The 23,849-nt window shown below is 50.2% G+C and overlaps 1 protein-coding gene across 1 annotated transcript; it reads right to left on the reverse strand.

Moving 5' to 3' along the window:
* Nucleotides 1-16,464: 16,464 nt before the first annotated feature.
* Med10 (mediator complex subunit 10) lies at nt 16,465-22,337 on the reverse strand. Its single transcript, XM_075975719.1, has 4 exons — nt 22,140-22,337; nt 20,480-20,563; nt 18,658-18,760; nt 16,465-16,975 (listed from the first exon to the last, which is right to left on the reverse strand). The coding sequence occupies exons 1-4, from the start codon at nt 22,259-22,261 to the stop codon at nt 16,877-16,879; spliced, it is 408 nt and encodes a 135-aa protein (XP_075831834.1). The 5' UTR covers nt 22,262-22,337; the 3' UTR covers nt 16,465-16,876.
* Nucleotides 22,338-23,849: the final 1,512 nt, after the last annotated feature.

Below are 23,849 nucleotides of genomic sequence, written 5' to 3' on the forward strand. Positions count from 1 at the left end.
GGCACCAGACCTCATTACAGATGGTTGTGAGCCACCATGTGGTTGCTGGGAATTGAACTCAGAACCTTTGGAAGAACAGGCAAGGCTCTTAACCACTGAGCCATCTCTCCAGCCCTGGTGGTCAGTTTTTGTGGCATGGAGTAGCAAGAGAATATAAGAAGGATGGAAGAGATTTAAGAATACATGTGACAAACAGGAACATGGCTACGTCATGAAGGGCAATGTATGCATACATACTGTTAGCACTTGGGTTACTTCATGAAGGGTGATGTGTGCATATACACCTTTTGCACTTGGGCAGGAATCAAATTATTTGCATTTACTTTAAGGTTCTACCTCACCCCTGTCAAAAACGTCATCATCAGGAATATAAATGACAAAAGATGCTGGCACGTGGGGAAAGGCGACCCCTTATACCCTGTTGGTGGAAGTACAGCCACCTTGGAAGTCAACGTGGAGATTTCTCAAAGCACTGGAAATAGAATTACTATTTGATCCAGCTCTACCACTCCCAGGAGTATGTGATGGAGGAAGGTCATTGGTTAAAAAAATAAAGAAACTGCTTGGCTGGCCCTCATAGGTTAAAACATAGGTGGGTGGAGTAAACAGAACAGAATGTTGGGAGGAAGAGGAAGTGAGCTCAGACTCAACAGCTGCTCTCTGGAGCAGAGACATCATGCTCCCCGCTCCTGGACATGCGATAGCTCTGCTCTCTGAGACACACGCGATGAAGCTCCGACCCAGGATGGACGTAGGCTAGAATCTTCCCGGTAAGACCGGTGCTCACAGATTATTAGAGATGGGTTGATCGGGATATCAGAATTAGCCAGTAAGGGCTAGAGCTAAAGGGCCAAGCAGTGTTTAAATGAATACAACTTGTGTGTTGTTATTTCGGGGCAAAAGCTAGCCAGGCAGCCGGGGTGCTGGGGACGCAGCCCCACTGCTCATATCACTACAAGTACGCACAAAGGACTTTATGTCCTAGCACAGAGATGTTGACACATCCATGTTCATAAACCTTAGGGCATTGGCTCCAGCAGCATCTTCATCCAGCAATGGCGACACCACGGTCAGTGTGCCCCTGACACACCTGCGCATATCTCTAGTGGAGACCCTGAGTGGTGGAAAGGAGGTATGCATTGACGTTTTCACCTAGTTCATTTCCACATTTAAATGATGCTTTGCGGTGTTGTTCAGAAACTCGTGGCTATGCTTCAAACAGAATCACAGCACATTTGAACAGGGAAAGCCAGGGTCTCTTCAACTCTATAGTTGGTTGACTGATCTCAGAAGCCCACTGGGACAACCATGACCCCAGAGTTTACAGTCTTTCACTTTCTCTTTTGTGTTTTAACTTGGATGAAACCGGGTCACCAAGACTTGAGGAGCAACTGCTGAATTTCCTGCTGGCTGAGGCAGTCTCCAGATTTATCCCCAGTGCTTCTCGGCATGTTGACTCAGCATCTTCGCTTTGATGCCCTCAACAGGGTTGGCTGCTGGAGATGTTTGAGCAGAATCTCAAACCTTATGTTTCCCTCATTTCAGACCTTAGAAGATCCCGGAGATCCTGCTGCATAACCGAAAGGAATCATTTGAGCTGGATGGGCCACCATGGTCTTCCAAGAGCATCTCCAGGACCAGGTAGACTCAAACAGCACATGGGTGGTGAGCAGCTGGCATCAACGTTCTACAGTTTTCTTCACGGTGACAGTATCGCACGCCCCATGCGCATCTCATCAATTACTGCCTACAATGCAACCATCTTTCAGATTGATCCAAGCATTGATCTGTGTGGGTGCTTAACACATGAAGTTAGTAAACACTGGGGCCTTCCTAATACTCTTCCTCTACAACACAAACAACTGAAAGAGAGTCTAACCACCCGTACCAGGAGGAGGGGTCATCCCCCGCATCATTAGCTTCTTGGCCAAGCCTAAAAGCATCATCCTCTCAGATAGTTTTGTCTGGGAAAGATGGAGGAGGTGTGTCTGTGAGCACCTCTGGACTTCTTTAGGGTCATCTCAGGCCCTTTTCACGTAGTAGATCAGGGGTTCTGCAGAGCCTGGAGAAGCAGCAGGAAGGTATGGGGACTTTTAGAAAACGGTGGTGTTTGTGGGCTCCTTTACCCACCCATCACTCACACGCTTATTTGGACACCCCAGATCTACCCCTAAACATAACAGCCAAGGATGCAAGGCATAGGCCTTCAAAGTTTACAGCCTCACTGAATACAGAGAGCACTCAGGGAAAGTCTGATAGCTGAAGTACCAAATGATACAAACTAAAAGACTGATTATATAACCCAGGCCAGCCCAGCTACATCAGTCCAGGGAAAAACCAGAGCACAGAGGACTGCATGCATCCCATGGGCCTCCAGGCCACAGTGAGAGCAGAGCTGCAGGTTCAGGCTCTCTTTGACCCACTCGGAGAAAAATGAGCACTCAGGCCTGTCATTGGCTAATTATGATTTTTAAATTCCCATCACATAAATCTGTGTAACCGAGCCCCCTCCCAAAAAGTGTTTTCTGTTTTGAATTATCCATACAATTGCCTTCATTTTCTACTTCACTTGACATATGCAGCTACAACCTCTTATTGCCCTCTGCAAAACTGGCACAAAGATAATTTCTTCTCCACCCATCCACATATTGATATGCATGCCGGGCACTGTGAAGAACTAGGAACTAACTCCCAAGCACCCTAGTCTCAGGCTCACAGTCATTCCTACTTAGATGAAAACTCACAGAGGAGATGTATCAGTCGGAGCTGTCTATGGAAACAGATCTAATTCAAGGGCTGCATGTGAGATTGGCTTACAGGACATGGTCCAGACCACCCAAAGCCTGTCCCCACTGCTGGAGCTTCTAGGTCAGCAAGGGTCGTGCCTCGGTGGTTTCCTGTACAGCCGAAGGTATGGGAGGATTCCTGGGGATTCTCTGGTCTTCAGTTCACTGAGGTGCAAAGAACCTGGGTTCTGACAGCATCAAAGGATGAATGGTAGCCATAGGGTCAGTGGATGAACTAGCTGGCCAAAGTGTCTGCCCACTGCCCTCTACACAGGTGGGTTGCTGCTGGAAGGCACTGTACACATTTAGATGTATCTGCCTACTTCAGCGAATGTAATTGGAAAATCCCTCACTGTTGGGTGAGGAAGTCCACACCTTTAATCCCAACACTTGGGAGGCAGAGGGAGATTGACCTCTGTGACTTCAAGGTGTGGTAGCACACGCCTTTAATCCCAGTGCCTAGAAGGCAGAGACAAACAGTTCTCTGTGAGTTCAAGGTGTAGTAGCATACACCTTTAATCCCAATGCCTGGGAAGCAGAGACAGGTGGATCTCTGAGAGTTTAAGGACAGCCTGGTCTACAGAGTTATTCCAGGTCAAAGATATACAGAGAATATAAAATAGAAGTAAAAAGAAATGAAATAGAGATTAAAATAAAGCCACACGATGATGGAAAATACACAGAGACTTTTGATACTGTATGCTATTATGCTCTCTTTGAATTGTTTGAATGCTGAGGAAAGAGCAAAAGCTACTAAAAGGTATTTGTTTATAAATGCTGCTGAACTAATCCAACATAGATATTTTGAAAATGCCTTGACTTTGAAATTTGGATCTAAGGACACGATGCTTTGGAAAGGAGTTTCTTATTTTGTTTTCACAGAGGATGAGACCCTGTTCATTTCTTCTATTCTGATGTGGTATGATGGGCCACGTCCTCCTGAAAGGTTGCGTGAACACCCTCAGAAAATTGCTTCGCTCAACTGCCAACTGAGATGAAACTAGTAGATGAAAGACTTAATTAACGACGCCCCCATTCAGCAGGAAGCAGTTTGGAGAGAAATAACTGTGCCCATATTCCCAAAAATTGTTTATAAATGTTCTTTTACATTTAAAGGGGGATATGATATAGATATGAATAATTTGCATTAGTATAGATTTTGCTTTATTGATAGAGATTTAAGGTCAATTTTGTTATATGTATATGTATTTCTGATATTGATTAAGGTATTGTGATTGTGTAGTTCACTTAAAAATGTAATGTGTATAGGTTGTTAATAGATAATCATAATAGTCAAGTTTGTAGTCACGTTAGTTAAGATTTTCTAGATGTGCATAGATATATTTTAGATAGGCATTCTTCATATCTTTCAAAGATTATAGAATATGGCATTTTAAATGTTTTAATAACTTAGGACTTTTCATGACAATGAGACACTCTGCTCCTGACAGCACCAATCTACTTCAAGAGGAAGATGGGCATCGAAGAGGATCCTTATGGAGTTTGATAGCCATTTGGGCAAGAAACTGCTCTTGCCTGGACTATTGCATAAACTGGAAACAGAGAACCCGCAGAGAGAGGACTACTGAACTTGCCTAAAGGTGAGATGATCTTTCGGGGTTCCTGATTCATGAAGGAGTCTGCAAGACATTCTGCAGGACACAACAGATAGTGACTGAACTGACTTTGAATTTTCCTGCTTCATGGAAATGTCTGCTGGAAACTATGGACCTGTAGGCGGAAGATGGATGCCCCAATGGTACAGAGGAACTATGGGTGACTGTACAGGCAGCGAGATGTCTCTGTCATTTCTAGAGTTTGAAAGTTGCTTTGTTCTTGTTTGCTTAGGTAATATTGTATCTTTCTGGAGTCTTTGATGGAGTTAAGAATAGTTAGTTATAGTTATAGTTTTCCTTAGTTATGATAAAGATTATTGTAATTTTTACTTGATAACTGTTTTGTTATATGTAATTTTGCTATGTTAAAGTTAAAGCCTTCCTTTTTTTTGTTTAAACAGAAAAAGGGGAAGTGATGTGGGAGTGTCATATATCAATCTTTTGATTTCATTGGTTAAGTAATAAACAAACTGCTTGGGCTCATAGCTTAGAACATAGGTGGGTGGAGTAAACAGAATAGACTGCTGAGAGGAAGAGGAAGTGAGCTTAGAGACGTCATGCTCCCCTCTCCTGGATAGACTGACAGCTCTGCTCTCTGGAGCAGAGATGCCATGCCCCGCTCCCGGGGAAGACACACGCGATGAAGCTCCTACCCAGGATGGACGTAGGCTAGAATCTTCCCGATAAGACCGGTGCTCACAGATTATTAGAGATGGGTTGATCGGGATAGCAGAATTAGCCAGTAAGGGCTAGAGCTAAAGGGCCAAACAGTGTTTAAATGAAACAATTTGTGTGTTGTTATTTCGGGGCTTAAGCTAGCCAGGCGGCCGGGGTGCTGGGGATGCAGCCCCGCCGCTCCTATTACTACACCTCACAGGCATGACTTTAATCTACCAAGCTCACCAAAGCTTTACCCTGGAGACCTGTCTCTTAATTGACTCCAGATCTAGACAAGTTGGCCGCCAAGATTAGCCATCACAGGGGTGAGGTGTGGTGCCAATGTGCAGGGAAGGGCAGTGCCAAGAGAAGACACGAAGTTAGGGAGACAGGAGGCTATAGTAATAGCCTATTTATGTTTTCATAAATAAAGCTTGCCTAAAGATCAGAAGGGCAAAGCTGAGTCTCTAGAGGTCAGGCAGTGGTGGCACACACCTTTAATCCCAGGACTCGGAGACAGAGGCAGGTGGATCTCTGTGAGTTCAAAGCCACCCTGGAATACACAAGATCAATGCAGAAACAAATCCAGGTTTTGTTTGCCTCACCTTCAATCCCAGCACTAGAGGGAGTATAAAATGGGAGGATAGAGAGGCTGTCTGCTTAGTCTGTGCTTGCCCAGCCTTGGTAGAGGTAAGACTTCTCTAGTGGCTTGGCTGCTTTGCTTTTCTGGCTTTCAGGTTGAACCTCAGTACCTGCCTCTGGGTTTTTATTATTTGTGCTACATGCATGATGTAGAACTAGGCCAAGGTACTGTGCTGGGGAGGCTCCTGGGGACTGCAGTGAGAGGAACGGACCACACACAGGGCTGTCACGGCTAAGGATCATGGGAGCTGAAGGGAGAGGAACGGACCACACACCAGGTGGCATGTCACTCCCACGGGTGATGTGTACACATACCCACGAGAATGGCGAACAGGTAGATGGAGAGCGACTGCTACATAATAAACTCCCAATTAAGTGAACATAAAATTTACAACTTCAGTTTCCCATGTGCACAAAGGGAATGTTTGCCTATAACCCTTAGGTTTGCCTACTGTCATTTCTGTGGCTGACTTAGAGAACGCCGTGATCGTGGACCACACATGCTCTCACAGAGCCTTTCCGAAGCCCCTCTGGTCTCTACCTCATCCCCTGCCTGTTTCCCAGCTTGATGCACAGCCGCAGACTTGTGCACAGCATCAGGCAGCCTCACCCGGGTCAGCCGGGTCTCTCAGCCTGTCGGAACCACCTCATTGTCCCCAGGCTGCTCGTCTCAAAATCATTTTTCCATCCCTTCCATTTCCAGAAATTTCATATACAATAGGCACTTAGCTATTTTCAGGATAATACATCTTTGAAATTACCCAAAGAATGTACAAGATTTGTTATAAAAATAAGTAAAAGAAGAAAAGTCTCCACCAGTTCACTGGACCTCATGGGACAGAGGGATATAAGAGCTACTGAAAACCCCTCCTCTCAATGTCCCCTCTCTCAGTCCTCAGTAACCACCAAGGTCAAGGTAATTTTGTGAGTGCCAGACTGCAGAATGATGTGCCCAACTGCCTTCTCCTCAGCATGGCTCTCTAGCTCTCTCTGCGTCCCAGTGACTCCTGGCCTCTGTCCCCCATGTCCTCAGCCTCGACTCACAGAACCAGGATTCCAGTTTCACTCCAAAGAACACAAGAAGCTTTCTCCTTCTGACTCAGTGTGACATTCAAAGAGGACTTAGGTGACTGGATGCATCTCACTCACAGAGACAGGACTGGTCTCTGCTTGCAGCTCCCTGAACAGCCTCACCCGGATCTATCATTACAGTTTGTAAAATGTTTTCTGGCTGTGAATGGGATCATTCTGAGGTCTTTATAACTTTTGGTAATGGATCCTCACTCGCCTCGGGTATATGGTGTTAAGTGACAATTTTCTCGGAGACATAGAACACACACACGCGCACACGCACATACACACACGCGCGTGTGCGCGCACACACACACACATGCATAGGATGCACATCTACTTACCCCCCAGGGGTATGAAACCATGGGAGACAAAAGAAGTTATGTCAAATGTTAATAGAAGGGATGTCACAAAGTTCAGAAATAAAATAAGTTTAATTGTCATGAATTTCTATTAGAACTGGAACAATTGCAGTGAGTGTTTCTAAAATGTGACTTCACACTAAACTCTACACCACTTTGTTTCCCCAACTATAGGAAATCGAGTTCTGGGCCAAGCGGCTGACCAGTGTGCATCCTGAGCAGGTTCTGTAGCGTGGAAGGAGATTGAGCAAGGCAAGCAGAATGTATCTTCCTAGACGCCGGAGGGTGCTATTTTGAGTGTCTTTACCAGATTTTCTGTTTGTTATTCCTCCAGAACACAGAGTCAGCATGGAAAGCTGGGAGCTCAGCTTATCTGCTGAGGGTACAGAAGCCGTGAGTTAGCTCATTCATTTAAGCATTCGCTCATTTCATTGGTTTTATCCCTCTACTGTGTGTGTGTGTGTGTGTGTGTGTGTGTGTGTGTGTGTGTGTGTGTGTGTGTGTGAAACCAAGGGGCCTTATGTGTGCTAGGTGTGCCCAGTCTCTCACTGAAGCCCCTCTAGAGTCCACCTCTGCAGCCTGTGGCCTTTTTCCTCTATGACCTCACATGGCCCTCCCCATACTTTGTTCTGGTCCTAAGGCAGTATTCCCTATCTTAGCCTAATTATGTCTGCAAAGACCTCATGTCCAAACAAGGTCACATGGATACTGGCCAGGCTTAGAGCTGCAAAGTATTTTCTACAAGACACAATCCAACCAATAACAGGCATTTGGTGGCTATAGGAGGGAACTAGCCAATGGCTGGCTGAGAAACCTGGATATTAGTCTCCAAGTGGAACCCAGAGCAAGAAACATGGCTGCCGGGCCCAGGCAAGGATTTCTAGAGCCGATTCAGCAACAAACATTCCTCTCTGACCCTAGACAAGAACCCTCTCATCTCCCCAGCCTGGATTCCAGATCCTTCAAGAGATACAGTCACCCAGATGGCAAAGTAAGAAGCAAAGCCGGAAACTCACCCGTCTATCCCTCCCTCGGAAAAGAGCCCAGAGTGGTGCCAGGGAAAGCCACAGGACCCACATGTCTGAGACCTCAGCCCAGCCCTGCTCTCTAAACTCAACTGAGGCAGGCTCTAAGCTTCTTAGGAAACGAAGGCTTCACTGCTTTCTACCTTTAAACTCCCCACACCCCATTTTCCTGCTGCCTGTCACTGCGGTTGTCTCCCCGCTCCTCTCCCTTTAGGGCACTCCTGGTTTGGTGGTAGTTCCATTTGCTGACTCTGACCTCACATCCAAGGGCTAATGGATGAGGGAGTAGCCTTGCTCTGCGGTCCTCAGGGAAGTTCCCCCCAGAGTCAGAAAGTCTCGTACATGATCAACACCAAGAACTCCAGACTCCCTTTGCCTTGAACATACACTGATGAAGTTTGTCCAAAACCAACAGGATGTGTGCCCTGAGACTTAAAACACAGAGCTGGAGAAAGTAGATGGGCAAGCAGTGAGAGGGGAGGAATCTGGCTGAGTGGACCCCAGGAAGACGAACACAGGATCAACACCCATCTTCCCTGTCACTAAGAGCTGGCAGTGTGAGAAGGTACAGGGCTCACTGGGAGGCAGAACCCAGTGCACACGAATCCGAAGTGCTGCACACAAAGGGCGGGTCTCAGTAGCCACCTACACCCTACCCTGGAGGTGGGGAAGGAGCTGGCCTGAAAACAGCCCCAGGAGCCCAAGGGTGCAGCATTGTTTCTGCTGCAGGATAACTCAAACACTCTGTGACTTGCACAGCGCAGACCCTACAGACAGGTCTCGAACCCTCATCTGTCTGGTATATGTCCTACACTACTGTACTGTTTACTAGTCATCAGTTCATAACATGTTATGAGAAACAGCAAGCAGGGAATGCATATGTGAAAACATTAGAGACTATTAGAAACAACACTGGGGAAGTGTTAAGGAGACCCCGTGAACCTGACATTCACTAATAGCCTGTTATCCACAGTCCTGCCTTCTACTTCAAAATACTAGGAAGTGGGGTTTGGGGGAGGTTCTTGCTCAGTTATGTGTGGGAGACTGGCTGCATATGGTGCTTCAAAGTCATCATACAATCAAACCCATCAGATAAAATATGGAAACTAATTCTCTACTTTAAAAGGTATTTGCAAACAAGTTCATTATTACTAGTGACATTTTTATTGACCTTTATTTTCGGTCTCAAAATAATTCTGAGATAATATCCCCTACTCCAAGAGCAATCATCACACTGCAGAAGTACTGTTCTCCACACTTGAGATTTGGGTTGGCCCTAAAATGAGTATTTTCTCTTTTACGGCTGGAATTCTAATAATAGCAACCATGGCAGATGGGGAGCATGTGAAATTGGGACTAAACCACGGTCCAGAGGGAACTGAGAGAGGGCTCCCTCCTGCGCTGCCTCTGCGGGCTTTCATTTCACAGGATTAATGGGCAGGCAATCCCTGGTAAATATCAGGCACTTCTTCCCAAGGATGCGAAGCTTGGCAAACTCCCTGGACTACTGCTCATAAATGGCTGTCAATCACATGAGGCGGTGGGCTCAGGCCTAGGCCGCCCCCTCCAAGGGCGTCTTGACCACAAAGGCCGTCCCTGAGCTGCCCCCTACCCCACAGAACAGCAACTTTCTGCTCCACCTATCGAGAGGCAGGGCAGTGTCACAAATAAGAGTGTGCAGCCCCATAGGGGCCGCAAGTGCAGCAAGAGGAGACCATAGGGCTGGCTTCTGCCTAGACAGGTGTCAGAGGAAGCCAGTGCTTCCTATCCTTCCTAGCCACAGGGTTATGAGGCCAGCCAATGAGTGAGCCAGGCTTTCTCCAAAGTCTGGATCTGGTGCTGTTTGTGTGGAGTGATTCCAGGGGCTTAACCAAGAAATACAGATCACCTCAGCACCTTCTGGAGCAGGTTTTCATCAGATCCTTGGGAGAGTCCTTGCGCCCAGGGGGATCTCATTCTGGGAAGCTGTGTGTGTATAGCAGGGGCAGCATCCCCTCAGCCAATGGCATGTACACAGGAGCTTATCGTGGATGAGAAACCAAATACCAACGGGGATAACATAGACGCTCATGGTCCCATTTCTTGGCCTGGAGTCTAAATTTCAGATCTGAATTACAAATGAACTGTATTTCTGTAAAATCCACCTCAGCCTTTCCTGAGGTAGGATAGTTTCTAACCAATTAACAGATGTGGGTGCCCAGAGGAGGGAGACTCGATTCTGGCCTGTGAAGGCCTTCAGATAGCACATTAGCACAGTGCAACCCGCTTGGAAAGTTCTAGGCCAGTGAACTAAAGAACACAACGTGGACACATATGAAGAACCGAATAATGGAAGAGGTGTTGATCTACACACACACACGCAACAGGTAGGGGGAGCCTACAGGTGGGGGCAATGACTAAGCCAGGAGAAGTGTTCAGATGTTGGTTGATGCTGTTAAACAACTAAGACAGCACCCTTGTGAAACTCCTAACAGTGGAGCAGGGCTGTCTCTAACTCTTTGGCCAGCTTTTGGGACCCTACTCCTCATAGTGGGTTGCCTTGTCCAGCCTTAATACAAGCATAAGTGTCTAGGCTTGCTGCAACTTTGTTTGCCATGTTTGGTTGATAGCCATAGGAAGCCTGCCCTTTTCTGAATAGAAATAAAAGAGGAGAGGAGTTTGTGGGGGCAAAGGAGGAGGTAGGGGGAGGGACTAGGAGTCGACGAGGGAGGAGAAACTGTGGTTGGGATATAAATAATAACAATAAATTTAAAAATCATTTTTTAAAATATGTTTCTATAAATTTAAAAAGAAAGAAAGAGGGAGGGAAGGAAAGAAGAAGAGAGGGAGGGAGACAGGAGGGAGGGAGGGAGACAGGAGACAGGGAGGGAGGGAGGGAGGGAGAGAGGGAGGGAGGGAGGGAGGGAGGGAGGGAGGGAGGGAGGGAGGACCCTCAGCATTGTTTGCCATTGCAGAGGCAGAGGCTCTGGAAGGAAGACAATGCGTCTGTCTGGTTGGACACGAGTCTCTCTTCTTTTTCTCGAAGAAAAGATTCACAGGGCATCTCAAGTGGAAAAGGATGTGCCAACTGGGGTGCATGATACCATCTTTCTGGATTTTTATGAACATAAACCTGGATGTATACTTCCGCTGGTCTCACGGAAGCATACGCAGTGAGGGAGGAATGAGTCTGGGGTCCAGAGCTCTGCACCCCGAATGTCCTTCACATGCAGAGCAGACATGTGGGGCAGGATTCTCTCCAACACAATCTGTTTCTGCCTGGTGTATAAATAGCATTTGTACAAACACAGGTCTACTTAATTCAACAAGAGGAACAATAAAAAACAGGCTTAAATCGATGCCCTGAAAACCGTGCTGGATAAATGGGAGGCTCAGCTCTCCGTGCTGACTCAGACCTTGGCTGCTCACCATGGACAGCTAATAAATGGCTATTAATAAGAGTGACGAGAACGGCCAGTAACCATTTGCCTCTGCAACACAATTAGCTTCACAGCAGGGTTCGCTGCACATCGGAACGGTGGCCTTCGATTTTCACTCATATCCCCAGTCTAAAGCAGCCCGACAATGGTGGAAGTCATCCTGTGTCTTGCTTTGTGCCTTGGGATTGTTAGTCAGCCGACTCTGGGCCCCAGCTGCTGCTTTGGATGAAATTGGTAGATGCTGTGTTAATGTCCCTTTGGGATGCTGACACTCCAACCTGCATACTCACAGATTAATCAACAGCACCGCACTAACTGGTGGCCCGAGGGCCACCTTAAGATATATGTCTCCCAAGTACTCCAGGGGGGAGTAAGGGGGATTGCAGGGTGGAGCAATAGAGTGAGAAGGGAGGGTGGGAGGATCCATATCCTCCACACTTAGTGCTGAGGCAGCCACTGGAAAAGGCACTAGCAAGGGCCAGAATCCTCAAAAGAAAAGGTGGGGAGAAGACGGGGGCATAGGAAAAATAGCCAAGAGAAAAGGCAAGAGATGGTACAGGGCTTGAGATGCCAGGGCTCGCATGCTTCCACAGAGCCCATCACTAAGAAGGGAGGAGGAGGATACCAAAAACACAGCAAAGTGGGGACAGGCAGCAATGGCTGAAGAAAAGAGGGGGATCTTTACCAGGTGCATCTCTGGACAGTTAGGCCCACAGGAGCCCACCACTACAGTGAGTGATGCCTGCTGTAGGTCAGCTCCAGGCTCCCCCCACCCACCAGCCCAAGGGCTCAGGAAAGTTGTGCCTCCTGGGTACTCCCCCAGACTCAGAAACCCAGGGAAGATACCCAGCTTGCTTACCGTCTGGCTGTACTTTGCCTGGGCCAGCATCTGTGCTCCTAACTTAGGGCTACAGTGGGCAGGAATAAAGGTTAAGGCAGCCAGGAAGGGCAGTGGCTGGCCAAAGCCCGTCTACTACTGCCACCAGGAGCAGGCCTGGAGGACAGAAGACCTCTGACCTTGCAGTTCCTGATCTGTGTGCAGCAGAGTGGACAGGGTGGGTGCAGAAGCCCTGTGCTGACGTCTGTTCTGTTTCTTTTCACATGTGTATATGTGTGTGTCCATGTGTGTGTGCATGTGTGTGCGCGTGTGTGTGCATGTGTGTACAGGTGTATGTCCACATGGATGCCTGGTTGTACAGAGGTTGGGCTTGGCATGAGCAGTCTTCATCGACTGTTCTCCATCTCATTCACTGAGACAAGGCTGAACAAGGGGCCAGTAAGCTCAGACTGTCTTGCTAGCCAGCTTGTCCTGGAGTCACCGTACCCACCAGGAGTTAAGGCGGTCCTGTCCTCAGGCCTGTTCAACAAGCACTGACTGTGCCCGCTGAGCCTCCACAGGAAACTCCTCACTATCTGGAACCTTCACAGATAATGCTCCTGAGTCTATTGTAAACAACCTCTGCTCAAGTCAAACAAGGTGCAAGGCTGGATTTGCCCTTTGCAGAGGAGTCCTCTGCCCCACCTGTGTTACACAGCCACCTTAACTGCTGGTCAGGAAGAGGGGCTGCAGGAAGTGATGTCACTCCCAAGAAATCAACTACAGCAGCAAAGGGCAAGAGGATGGGGTGCAGAGCAGGGGGGTACAGGGGAGAGTGGAGGACAGAGCAGGGGGCGCAAAGGGGAGAGGTTGGAGGGGAGGGCAGGGGGCACACAGGGAAGAGGATGGAGGGGAGGGCAGGGGGCACACAGGGAAGGGGATGGAGAGGAGGGCAGGGGGCACACACGGAAGAGGCTGGAGGGCAGAGCAGGGGCACACAGGGAAGGGGATGGAGGGAAGGGCAGGGGGCACACAGGGAAGGGGATGGAGAGGAGGGCAGGGGGCACACAGGAAAGAGGATGGAGGGGAGGGCAGGGGGCACACAGGGAAGGAGGTGGAGGGGAGGGCAGGGGGCACACAGGGAAGGGGATGGAGGGAAGGGCAGGGGGCACACAGGGAAGGGGATGGAGGGGAGGGCAGGGGGCACACAGGGAAGGGGATGGAGGGAAGGGCAGGGGGCACACAGGGAAGGGGATGGAGGGGAGGGCAGGGGGCACACAGGGAAGGGGATGGAGGGGAGGGCAGGGGGCACACAGGGAAGAGGCTGGAGGGAAGGGCAGGGGGCACACAGGGAAGGGGATGGAGAAGAGGGCAGGGGGCACACAGGGAAGGGGATGGAGGGAAGGGCAGGGGGCACACAGGGAAGGGGATGGAGGGGAGGGCAGGGGGCACACAGGGAAGGGGATGGAGGGGAGGGCAGGGGGCACACAGGGAAGGGGATGGAGGGAAGGGCAGGGGGCACACAGGGAAGGGGATGGAGGGAAGGGCAGGGGGCACACAGGGAAGGGGATGGAGGGAAGGGCAGGGGGCACACAGGGAAGGGGATGGAGGGAAGGGCAGGGGGCACACAGGGAAGGGGATGGAGGGAAGGGCAGGGGGCACACAGGGAAGGGGATGGAGGGAAGGGCAGGGGGCACACAGGGAAGGGGATGGAGGGAAGGGCAGGGGGCACACAGGGAAGGGGATGGAGGGGAGGGCAGGGGGCACACAGGGAAGGGGATGGAGGGGAGGGCAGGGTGTGCCACAGGGAAGGGGATGGAGGGAAGGGCAGGGGGCACACAGGGAAGGGGATGGAGGGGAGGGCAGGGGGCACACAGGGAAGGGGATGGAGGGGAGGGCAGGGGGCACACAGGGAAGGGGATGGAGGGGAGGGCAGGGGGCACACAGGGAAGGAAACCAAAGAGGGGCAGCCGGGCCAGAGAAGACCAGCAATGTGGCAGTAGTGGAGATCCTCATAGTGGTGCCCCCACCAATCTGCTGCTCTGCTGACCCCCGATTCTGAACCAGACAACTCTGCAAACAAAACCAGGAATCAATATTCCATCAGTGGCCTTGTCTTCGCGGTCCGTGTTCACAGCGGCCTCTAGTCTTCAGCGGCACCGGCTGCCATCCTTCCTGTTCTCATTATTGCAGCTCCGTCATGAAAATCAACAGCCACAACACTCCTGCCACCTCAGCTGTCTGCAGCCACATCACACTAATGGCCAGTCTGTCTCCTCCTTGCCTTATAGCTCATGCTGCGAGTTAGGGAAATTACATAACCTGTGCACCAGCTCAGGCTGACATTGTCTGGTGCTGTGAGACCCACACAGCATCATCCTCAGCTCCCAGAGCCAATGCAGTGTTCAGTCTGTGGGCTGGCTAAATGTGTGGTCTGCAAAAAGATGTTCATGTCCAACAATATCTGTGAGCCAGGACCAGCACCTGCTCCGGAGAAAGGCGAAGAGGGCAGAAAAGCCCTTCTGTCTCCTTGTCACTGATGGTTGACAATAAAGAGACACCAGGAACAAGCAAACGCTATGGAGAGGAGTGGGCTCGGTCCTCCCTCTGCCATTCTGTGTGGGCGTTCTCCCTGAAAGCAGTCCCCGGTGGAACACACGACCCTGACTGAAGCCTGCAGCACCTCATACCTGGCCTCCAAGCAGGCAGCAGGCAGCAGCCTGTCCCAGGAGAGGGCTACAGTTGGCCCTTGGATTCCACCAGCTCCTCCCACATGCCTAGATGTTTACAATGTATATGTCTGCATCCCATCTCTGTGTTTACCATGCATGTACCAAAAGAAATGACCCAATGTACGGCTTTTGAAACTGTTTTCAAATCAGTAATGGCAGAGCCTGTATACGAGGTCTTACCGGTGTTGGGGGGGGAGGTGGAGCTTTGACAATCATTCACTTGGGGGTGGAGTATGTGTGAGGAGAACACACCTCACCATCCAAAAGGGAATTCAGTCCTTCTCATGCACATTTTTCCTTCTTGAGCATCAATGTGAGCATCCTGACCAGTGTGCTGTTTCCCTCCCCCACAGGCTCCCTCGTGCGCTCTGCCCAATCCTAGCTGCCCAAACCAAGCTGGCTGCACCTTCACTCATGACCTCATTTTCTGCATGCAGTAATGAGGTTTTCACGCAGGTACCAGTGTGTCAAGGCCGTCTGCAAGGATCCTGAATTCTCAGGCTCTCACAATCACTGCCAACCACAGTATTTCCTCCCTCCTAGCAAACAAAAGAAAAATATTGTCTCTCTACAGACTTGCATTTTTGCTGTCCTCTGTCCAAACCTCTCAAACTCCCGAGCCACCTGCCCTGGGAAGAACAAGACAGATACAGGCATGAGCAGGCTGTGTCCTCAGACGCAGCAACACAATGAGACTGGACACAGGCCACCAATGCCAGGCACTGCATGGCTAAAGCTGCCAAGAGGGCATGGGGTGGACTGAGTGGTGGTCCCTCAGAAGTATGTCCACCTGAGCTCTATAAACATGACCTTACTCACAAAAAGTGTCTCTGCAGACGTCATGTTAAAATCTAGGGGCTGGATTATACTTTTATGACCATAACAAATATATCTGTAACAGCTGTGAGAAACAGACCTCCTCTTTTTAAAAAGCTTTGTTACACATCCTCTCCCTAAGCAGGCCCAGCAACACGAGGCGGAGAACCAGTTAACCAGAGCCCCGCAGCCTGCCTTACACCTACAGCCGCATGCCCTGCTTGACCCTCCCCCAGCCCACAGGTCCCCTGAAGGGAAGCAGAAGCCCCATGGTCAGGGGGTCCACCCACACTCCACAGCTGAGCAGCACTGCTCTATAGCACTTTCCAGTACCGTGAGCAATCTGTTCTTCAGCACACGCCTGTAAGAGAGAGACTGGGAAATGGGAGCGCCCAACTGGATAGCTTTTCCTACCTACACACCTGAAAAAAATCATTGTTTTATGAACATAACACTTGAGGGAATTAACAGGGGACTGTTCACAGGATACGCTGTTCTCAGAAATAATTACATGGAATGAGCCATGTAAAACTTAAGACTTTATTCTTTCTAGTTGAAACTCATGAAAACAATTGCATTCTTATGCACCTCATCTGAAAATGTGAAATATAAAAGCCAGTTTTGTCTCATGATACTGTAACAGAACAGAGTACATAAGCAGAGAACGTCAAGTAGGATCCCAATCCCACGTCACATTTCAGCAAGGCTGTCCTCCTGCCTGCTTTCCCCAAAGGAAGAAGGGACCACCAAGGGTCTGTGAGTTGCAGGACAGCTGGGCACAGCTCTGCTCCTCCAGTCCGCATCCCACAAGGTCAAGAGGATGGGAGCTGGAGGTAGGCGCGAGGCCAGTTCACATGGCTGGAAGGCAGCGTCGGCAGGCACAGCTTCTCACTGATCAGTCCGGCAATTAAAGGGTGTGGGGTCTTCACACACTTAGGAGGGGGGGTGATCTTCCCCCCGAATGCTCCGGTACTTGGCCATGTCTTCTGGAAATACTTTAGAAAGTTCCTGAATCAGCAGGCTTTTAAATTTCTACAAACAAAAAAAGGTATGTCAAAAAAATCCAGGTTATAGACAACATGGCCCTTCCAAGGAGCCCACAGTCCCCAGTGGGCCACCCGAAGGGATGCAGCCAATCACTGGAGTGTCTGCAGTTAAGATGTTCCAGGGACAAGAGCGCTCTGGAAGGGGACCAGGTTTTAAGATGACTCCTTCCCTCTAGCCAGGTGCTCCCCCCCACAGAGGAGGTGACTTCCACAGGGCTAACACTCACTGGAATCACACGGAGGTCACGCACATGTGCAAACACCTCCTGAAGCATGGGAAATACATCACCTACTGCAAACATCACAGTTCTCCGCCATTCCTGTTCTAACATTAGCTCTACCCCAGTCTTAGAAGCTGTCCAGTGTGCCTGCACCCCAAGCCTCCACTCTATGGGTCACAAGGCCAAAGTCAGGAAGACACACTCTGTTTCACTACAACAGAAAAAAGTTCTCACAAGTGTTAACTGGTGCCCACTGGGGGCACACAGGCTGCAAAAAATGTGCCTTGAGACTGCCACAGCTCTCAGGTGAGAACAGGCACACAGTGCCACAGGTGCACAGAGAAGATTAACCACATGGGCACCAGCAGTGGGCACTGCACTCTAGCAGCCCAAGGCAATGAAACTAAGACGCTGGTGGGACCAGAGGCCTTAGCCCCAAGGGCAGTAACTGTGTCCAGGAAGTCCTCAACCCAAGCTGACGGGAGACATAACGCATGGGCTCAATGCTAAAAGGACCAGCCCCACTTCTGTGGCCTACGGTCTGACAGAAGCCATGCTCACTCCTGCCCCTCAACTAGAGCCTTCTGAGCACCGGGCACGTCTGCACTGACCTGCACACAGGACACAGCACACACCAAGACTGGCTGATAATGGGCAGGGAGTGGGCAGTACAAGGCAGACGTGTGACCCTGAACTTAAATATCAGACAGAGTGGACAGTGAGTAGAGAAAGAAAAATGGGCACTTGAGCCAGCACCCTGGGGAAAGAAACTTTCGGGAAGGCCTGTGAGCCTCTCAGAGGACTATGACCAGGCTGACAACAGAACAAGACAGGGCCTGGAGGCTAGCAGGGAGCCCAGAAGACACTAAAGCATACGGTGCTCTCACTGCAGGCCACACAGTGCATCCGCTGAAGACCAAGCCAGGAGGGTCCAAACAAAAAAGCAAACACTATCCGAACCACAGTTCAGTGACCTGAAAGAGAAAACTGCAGTTCACACTCAGGGCACAGCTCCCTGGTCGGAGCAAGGGGGCCAAGCTCTCTGTAGGGAGTTCCTAGGGGTCTGAAGGCAGATGCTAGAGACCACATAAACCTTCTAGGATCCTCCACCTGCAGCCCGCTGGCACAGAAAAGGCCTCCAGTCAGGGTCGATACAGAAGATGTCACCCAAAAAAGTCAAATGGGAAAGCCACACTGAAAGCCCCGCTGGCCAGGGACACCACCAGACAAAATGTAAGATGTTAATCTGTTTCCTTGTTTGTCACAGGGCTGTGGCTCAGTGACATTCAACATAACTATTACACATGCCAGAAGTCCCACTGTGTGGCAGTCATACAGCCCACAGAGACTAACAGCAAAGCCCGTCAGCCACGCTTACTCGCAACACGCTGCCCTCCCGCAGGGCACACACACAGTGAGCACGCTGACACGACGGCCTTGGTCTTACCTTCATTGTGTCAATCTTCCCCTTGACTTGCTCATTTTTGGCCAGAGCCCTCTCCAGGCACTCTTTGGTGTAGAGCTGGGGATTTCGACCTTGATCGATGTATCTGCAAACAAGAACATCTCCGTCAACTCAGCTGACGAACCTAACTTTTTTCTGGAAAGGATCAAAAAATAAAGTCCAGTAGGCACAGCTTCCGGTCTAGGAAGCAGCTCTTCCACTTAGAACTAAGTCCTCAGATTTCTCCAAGCATGCACCTCTATTTCTAGTGCCCGTGAGGCAAGAAATGATCACTAGGCACCCCTGACAGCACAAGCCATACCGCACCCCCTTACATCTGTGCAGCACTCACCACTCACAACACATGTGCATAAAGAAACAAATGCACACGGGCTTCTGCCCTTTGGGTCCTCAAACAGCCCATACGATAAAGATGCGCTTGAGTGTGGTGCAGCTCGGGCCTGGGACATGGAGCCTGACTGCTCACATGCTGTGTGAGGAAGCTAACAGGAGGAGTGGAGGGGCCACAGAAGGGACACCCAGCGTCCATCTGGTGGAGATGGTGTTCTCAATACACTGCCTTATACACACCCCGGTGACTTAATGCAGCACGGTGTTTCTCTCCAGCTATTGCAAGACAATACAACTACCCTAACAGTGTTAACATGTTTAGTCAAAATGCCATCATATCCTGATGTCATGAAATCCACTGCCCACCATATCCAGATTTTACCAAGAACAGACTACCTGGCTAGTTCTGTACAGTGGATAAATCCGAATCATTCAGCTATATTCAGGTTAATACTCATTAAATTGGCCTTTATTTATGACAAACGGCCAAAATACCAATTTCTAGAATTTGCATTTCAATTTGGTGCTTTTGTAGTAATGTAAAGAAAGCAGCAGATTCTGGCGACTTTCTAAGCAAATACATTTCAAACAGAAGAGCATGAAAAGGTGCCATCGCATGTGTTACGTAAGCAAGCGGCTCCTCAACTGCGGGGTGGCTGCTGTTTTCTAAGACCCAGAAGTTGAACTGCACAAAGGCAAACACTGGGCTGAAGGGGAGGTTATTTCATCCTTGCTCTGGACAGCCCACGTGCCTATCAGTGTGCGTGAGCCAGGTCACAGGAGCCTGTGTTCCTCCCAGTGCTCACAGCCCATTCGGGAAGACGCTGAAGCATCTGCTCCTGGGAGCTCACGGGCCACTCTCCTCTCAGCCACTGCTGTGGCAGGTCTACAGGACTCTCTGGAAGATAAATGGCCTGCCACACCCACCAGGACTGAGGGATTCTTCCTCCCAACAGGAGGGACCACCTCCCAGGTCCAGGTCACCACAGGAAGCTTCTTGAACAGATGAAATTATTTTCCAGATGTCTGTGGATATATGTTTTTATTTTGTGTTATAGCTCACACACAACTCTCATTTTGTTTGTTTTTGTTTTCAAGACAGGATTTCTCTGTGTAGCCCTGGCTGTCCTGGAACTCTCTAAAGACCAACTGACCTCAAACTCACGAGAGCTGCCTGCCTCTGCCCCCTACGTGCTGGGATCAACCTGTCCACCACCACACCAAGCCACAGCTCTTTAATTCATAAATTAGGAGCTTTCTCTCCACTGAACTCAGAAACCTGTTTTTATATACTTTTAATTTCCCATTTCCATGTGACTCCATTTTCAACAACACAACCCTGGGGTGACACTTACCCTTTTTTAAGCCCACTTGTTCACTACATGCCATGAGACAGGCATTCCTGTCTGCTTCTCTCGCACAGCCGCCCTCACACCCACATTCAGAGCCAGCAGAGACCCACAGCCATACTCACTCAAAGACTTCCAGAGGCACCATGATATCGTGCAGCTGCTGTCTGCACTTGTCTATGTCCTGTAAGCCCGTAACAATAAAGTTCCTGGGGAAAGAGCAGAGGGGTGTGGGGTTAGCTCCGACGACAGCACAGGCACAACCCCCACACAGCAAGGCTCACTGGGTTTCAAGTCACGGTGGTTAAAATGGCAAGGTCAGGGACACTGGGGCAGATAACTGAGGAGACAGCGGGGTACGAGATAGCCACACTAACTAGATAAGAGAGAGACAGGGCCCTGGGAACAGCCACAAAGCCGGTCTCAGCAGGCTCAGGTCTAGGCAATGCTCCAGTTTGCCTGCATCCCACAAAGCCCTCCCTGAGGAGGATCACTGCCCTCTACTCTGGTAAACACCTAGCCTTGCCCTCATCCTTGCCCTCAGCTTTAACAGACTCAGCTGTGGGTACTGTGGGTAAGGATGACTTCCAGGGCAGTCTCCCATTCCAGAACGGGGACTAGGGGGATGGGGGATCAGAGCAGATTTCCAGGTCCAGACACTAGAGGCAGGCCTTGCCTTTCTGCTGAGCTGGGTATGTCTCCGCTGGGGTAGCTCTCTTCTCCCAGCCTACTAGATGAACCTTGAGTACCTGCTTGCTAAACCTGCTCCCTCATGCTAACTTTGAACAAAGACAGCTGCAGTGGCTGCCTCCAAGGGAGTCAGGAGACCCCTGCCACCCTCAACAAGCTGCTGTGCAGCTCACACCTGAACCCTCAATTGCCACCAGATTCCGAGGACACCTCTGGATTTAATACCCTCAATAATCTTCCTTCTAAACTCAGGATGGAGGTGAAGAAAGAACAAAGTTTTCGAGAACACATGTCGTCTGAATGGCTTTCAGGGAAGGCAGCATGGAGCACCTTGAGTAGAGGACCCACAGTCTGCAAGCCAGAAACCCACCCCTCCTGGGCTGACCCTCAGCCCTTCCCAGAGTCACCCTCCACCACCTAGCTGCGCTATAAGGCAGTGAGGCCCGCTCTTAAATATTTTGTTTCTCTGTCCGGCATAAAAAACCAGGCTGCATGACCAGCACAAAGATATTGCTGGAAGAAAAAAATAAAATAAAATCAACCCTCTGTGCCTTCTTCCACAGCCAGGCCTATGCAGCAGGTGGCTCTGGGCCCTCGGGAGGGGCTTGTTCCTCTTTAACTTAGAGGAGTGGACTCAGCCTCGCCGGCGGGGTGGGGCGGGGGTGGGATGGGAGTGTAGTGCTCCCAGCCTCCCCAGTGGGAAAGGGTAGGGGTGGGATGGAGTGGGGGTGGGCTGAGGTGGGGTGGGGAGGGGTGGGGACGGAGTGGGTCCACCCTGCCCCGTAGGGTCACGGAGGTGCCAGCGACTCCGGTGGAATTGGGTGAGGTGGACTAGGGTGGGATGCAGTGGGCGGAGGGGTGATGTGGGTGAGGGTGGAGAGGTTCCAGCCTGCCCCGTAGGGTCACAGTGATGCCGGCCTCCGTCCCCTTACCCCCCGCAGTAAAGTCAGGATGGAGCTACCCCACCGTGGAGTCCGGATGGAGCCGCCGCCCCAGCGCGGTCCACGGACCACCCCAGGAGGCCCTAGTGGGGTCCCCAGACCAGCCGCAGGGGCTCCGCACAGAGGCGCCGACGCCCGCCCCGCCTGCACTCACAGTTTCTGGCTGAGCCCCGCCTGGCTGCTGGGCTGGAAGTCGCTGACGATGATGCCGAGCTGCCGAATGTTCTCCACGAACTTCTCCAGGTGCTCCTCCAGGTGGTCGAACTTCTCCGCCATGGCCGGCTCCGCCCGCCCCTCCGCTTGCAGCTCCCAGCGACTGAAGCTCGGCCCCGCTCTCCGCTTCCGGCTTCCGGACGCCCACTTCCGTTTCCTCGGGGAGGGCGGGGTCTCCTCGAGGGCGGGGCCTAGCGCCGGGGGCGGGGCGAGGCAGGAGTCCTTGGCGGGGAAACTGCTAGGAGCGTCCATCGGGCGGGGAAATCACTGGAGAAAACGCGGCGGGTGTGTGTGTCGGGGGGCGAGGAAAATAAAGACAGGGCGAGATTGAAAACTCCAAGCTGGTACCTTCAATGAAGAAAAACCAAGTCTTACCAGGAAAGGCAAGAAGGAGGCTAGAGTGAGGGAACTTAGTCACGCAGACCCTGGTGTGTTCAAAATTCGAAAGCCTGGGAGATAAAAGCAATTTTCTTTAAAAGATAAACATAAATCTGGGCCCAGTGAGATGGCTCCGTGGGTGAAGACACTTGCTGCTGAGCCTGACAGCCTGAATTCAGTCCCCAGAAGCCTACGCTGTAGAAGAGAACAGAACCCTATATATTGCCCTCTCAGCTCCATACAAACGTGCCTACACACGACGTACACGGACACAAAATACATAAGCAAATGTATCTAAATAGGAAAATCAAAATAAAACCATGCTTTTTAAAACTGGCTGGGAGGCGAGAATCTCTTTCAAAAAAAAAAATGCCTAAATCCTGGCTGCTTTTCACGCTCACTTTTTAAATTAATCAAACATTAAAGAAAAATGATTTCAAACTTCCACAGACGCTTTGAGAAGCTAGAAAAGGAACATTTCCCAGCCCAATTTAAAAGGTGCTATGACTTTGATGTAAAAATCAGTCCTGAAGGGCTAGAAGCAAAAATCTAAGTCAATTGATCATTCAATCCTCGTAAAAGGAAGGGTCTAATGGGACAGAGGAACAGGGAGAAAGGGGGTGCAGAGGGGTGTATAAGGGCTCTCATTAGTAGGGGTTCTCTAGACTAACAACTCAGAATGAATCTCTCTCCATATATATTTCATATACATATGAAATATGTCTGTTCTCCTTTACATATTTCATATAGAGAGGGGGTATTTATTAGAATGATCTACAGACAGCAAGCAGTCAAGATAATCCAACAATGGCTGGCTGTGAACAGAAAGAGCAAGAACCCAGGAGTTGCTCAGTGCATGAGACTACTGTCTTGCTGCTCTTCAGTATGCTGGAATCCCAGAGACTGCTCTAACGCCAGAGATGGAATGGAATGGATGTGTGGCACGGTTAATAAAAATCCAGAGACACGAAGTGGGGTTCAACCTAAAAGTCAGAAAAGCAAAACAGCCAGCCACTGACTCTTACCTCGACCTCAGTCCCAAATGGCGATCCTGCCTCCAGGAATCTCAGGAGGAGACTGTGTCTGAGAGCTGTCTTGCCCCGTCTTATATTTCTCTCTAGGGCTGGGATTAAAGGCGTGCACCACTGGGATTAAAGGCACTCACTGCCTGGTTTCTATGGCAACTAGTGTGGCTACGGGGACTAAAGGCATGCACCACTGGGATTAAAGGTATGCACCACCAAGTTTCCATGGCAACCAGTGTGACTGCTGG

The sequence above is a fragment of the Microtus pennsylvanicus genome, chromosome 6 (assembly GCF_037038515.1).
Source record: "Microtus pennsylvanicus isolate mMicPen1 chromosome 6, mMicPen1.hap1, whole genome shotgun sequence".
Classification (NCBI taxonomy): domain Eukaryota; kingdom Metazoa; phylum Chordata; class Mammalia; order Rodentia; family Cricetidae; genus Microtus; species Microtus pennsylvanicus.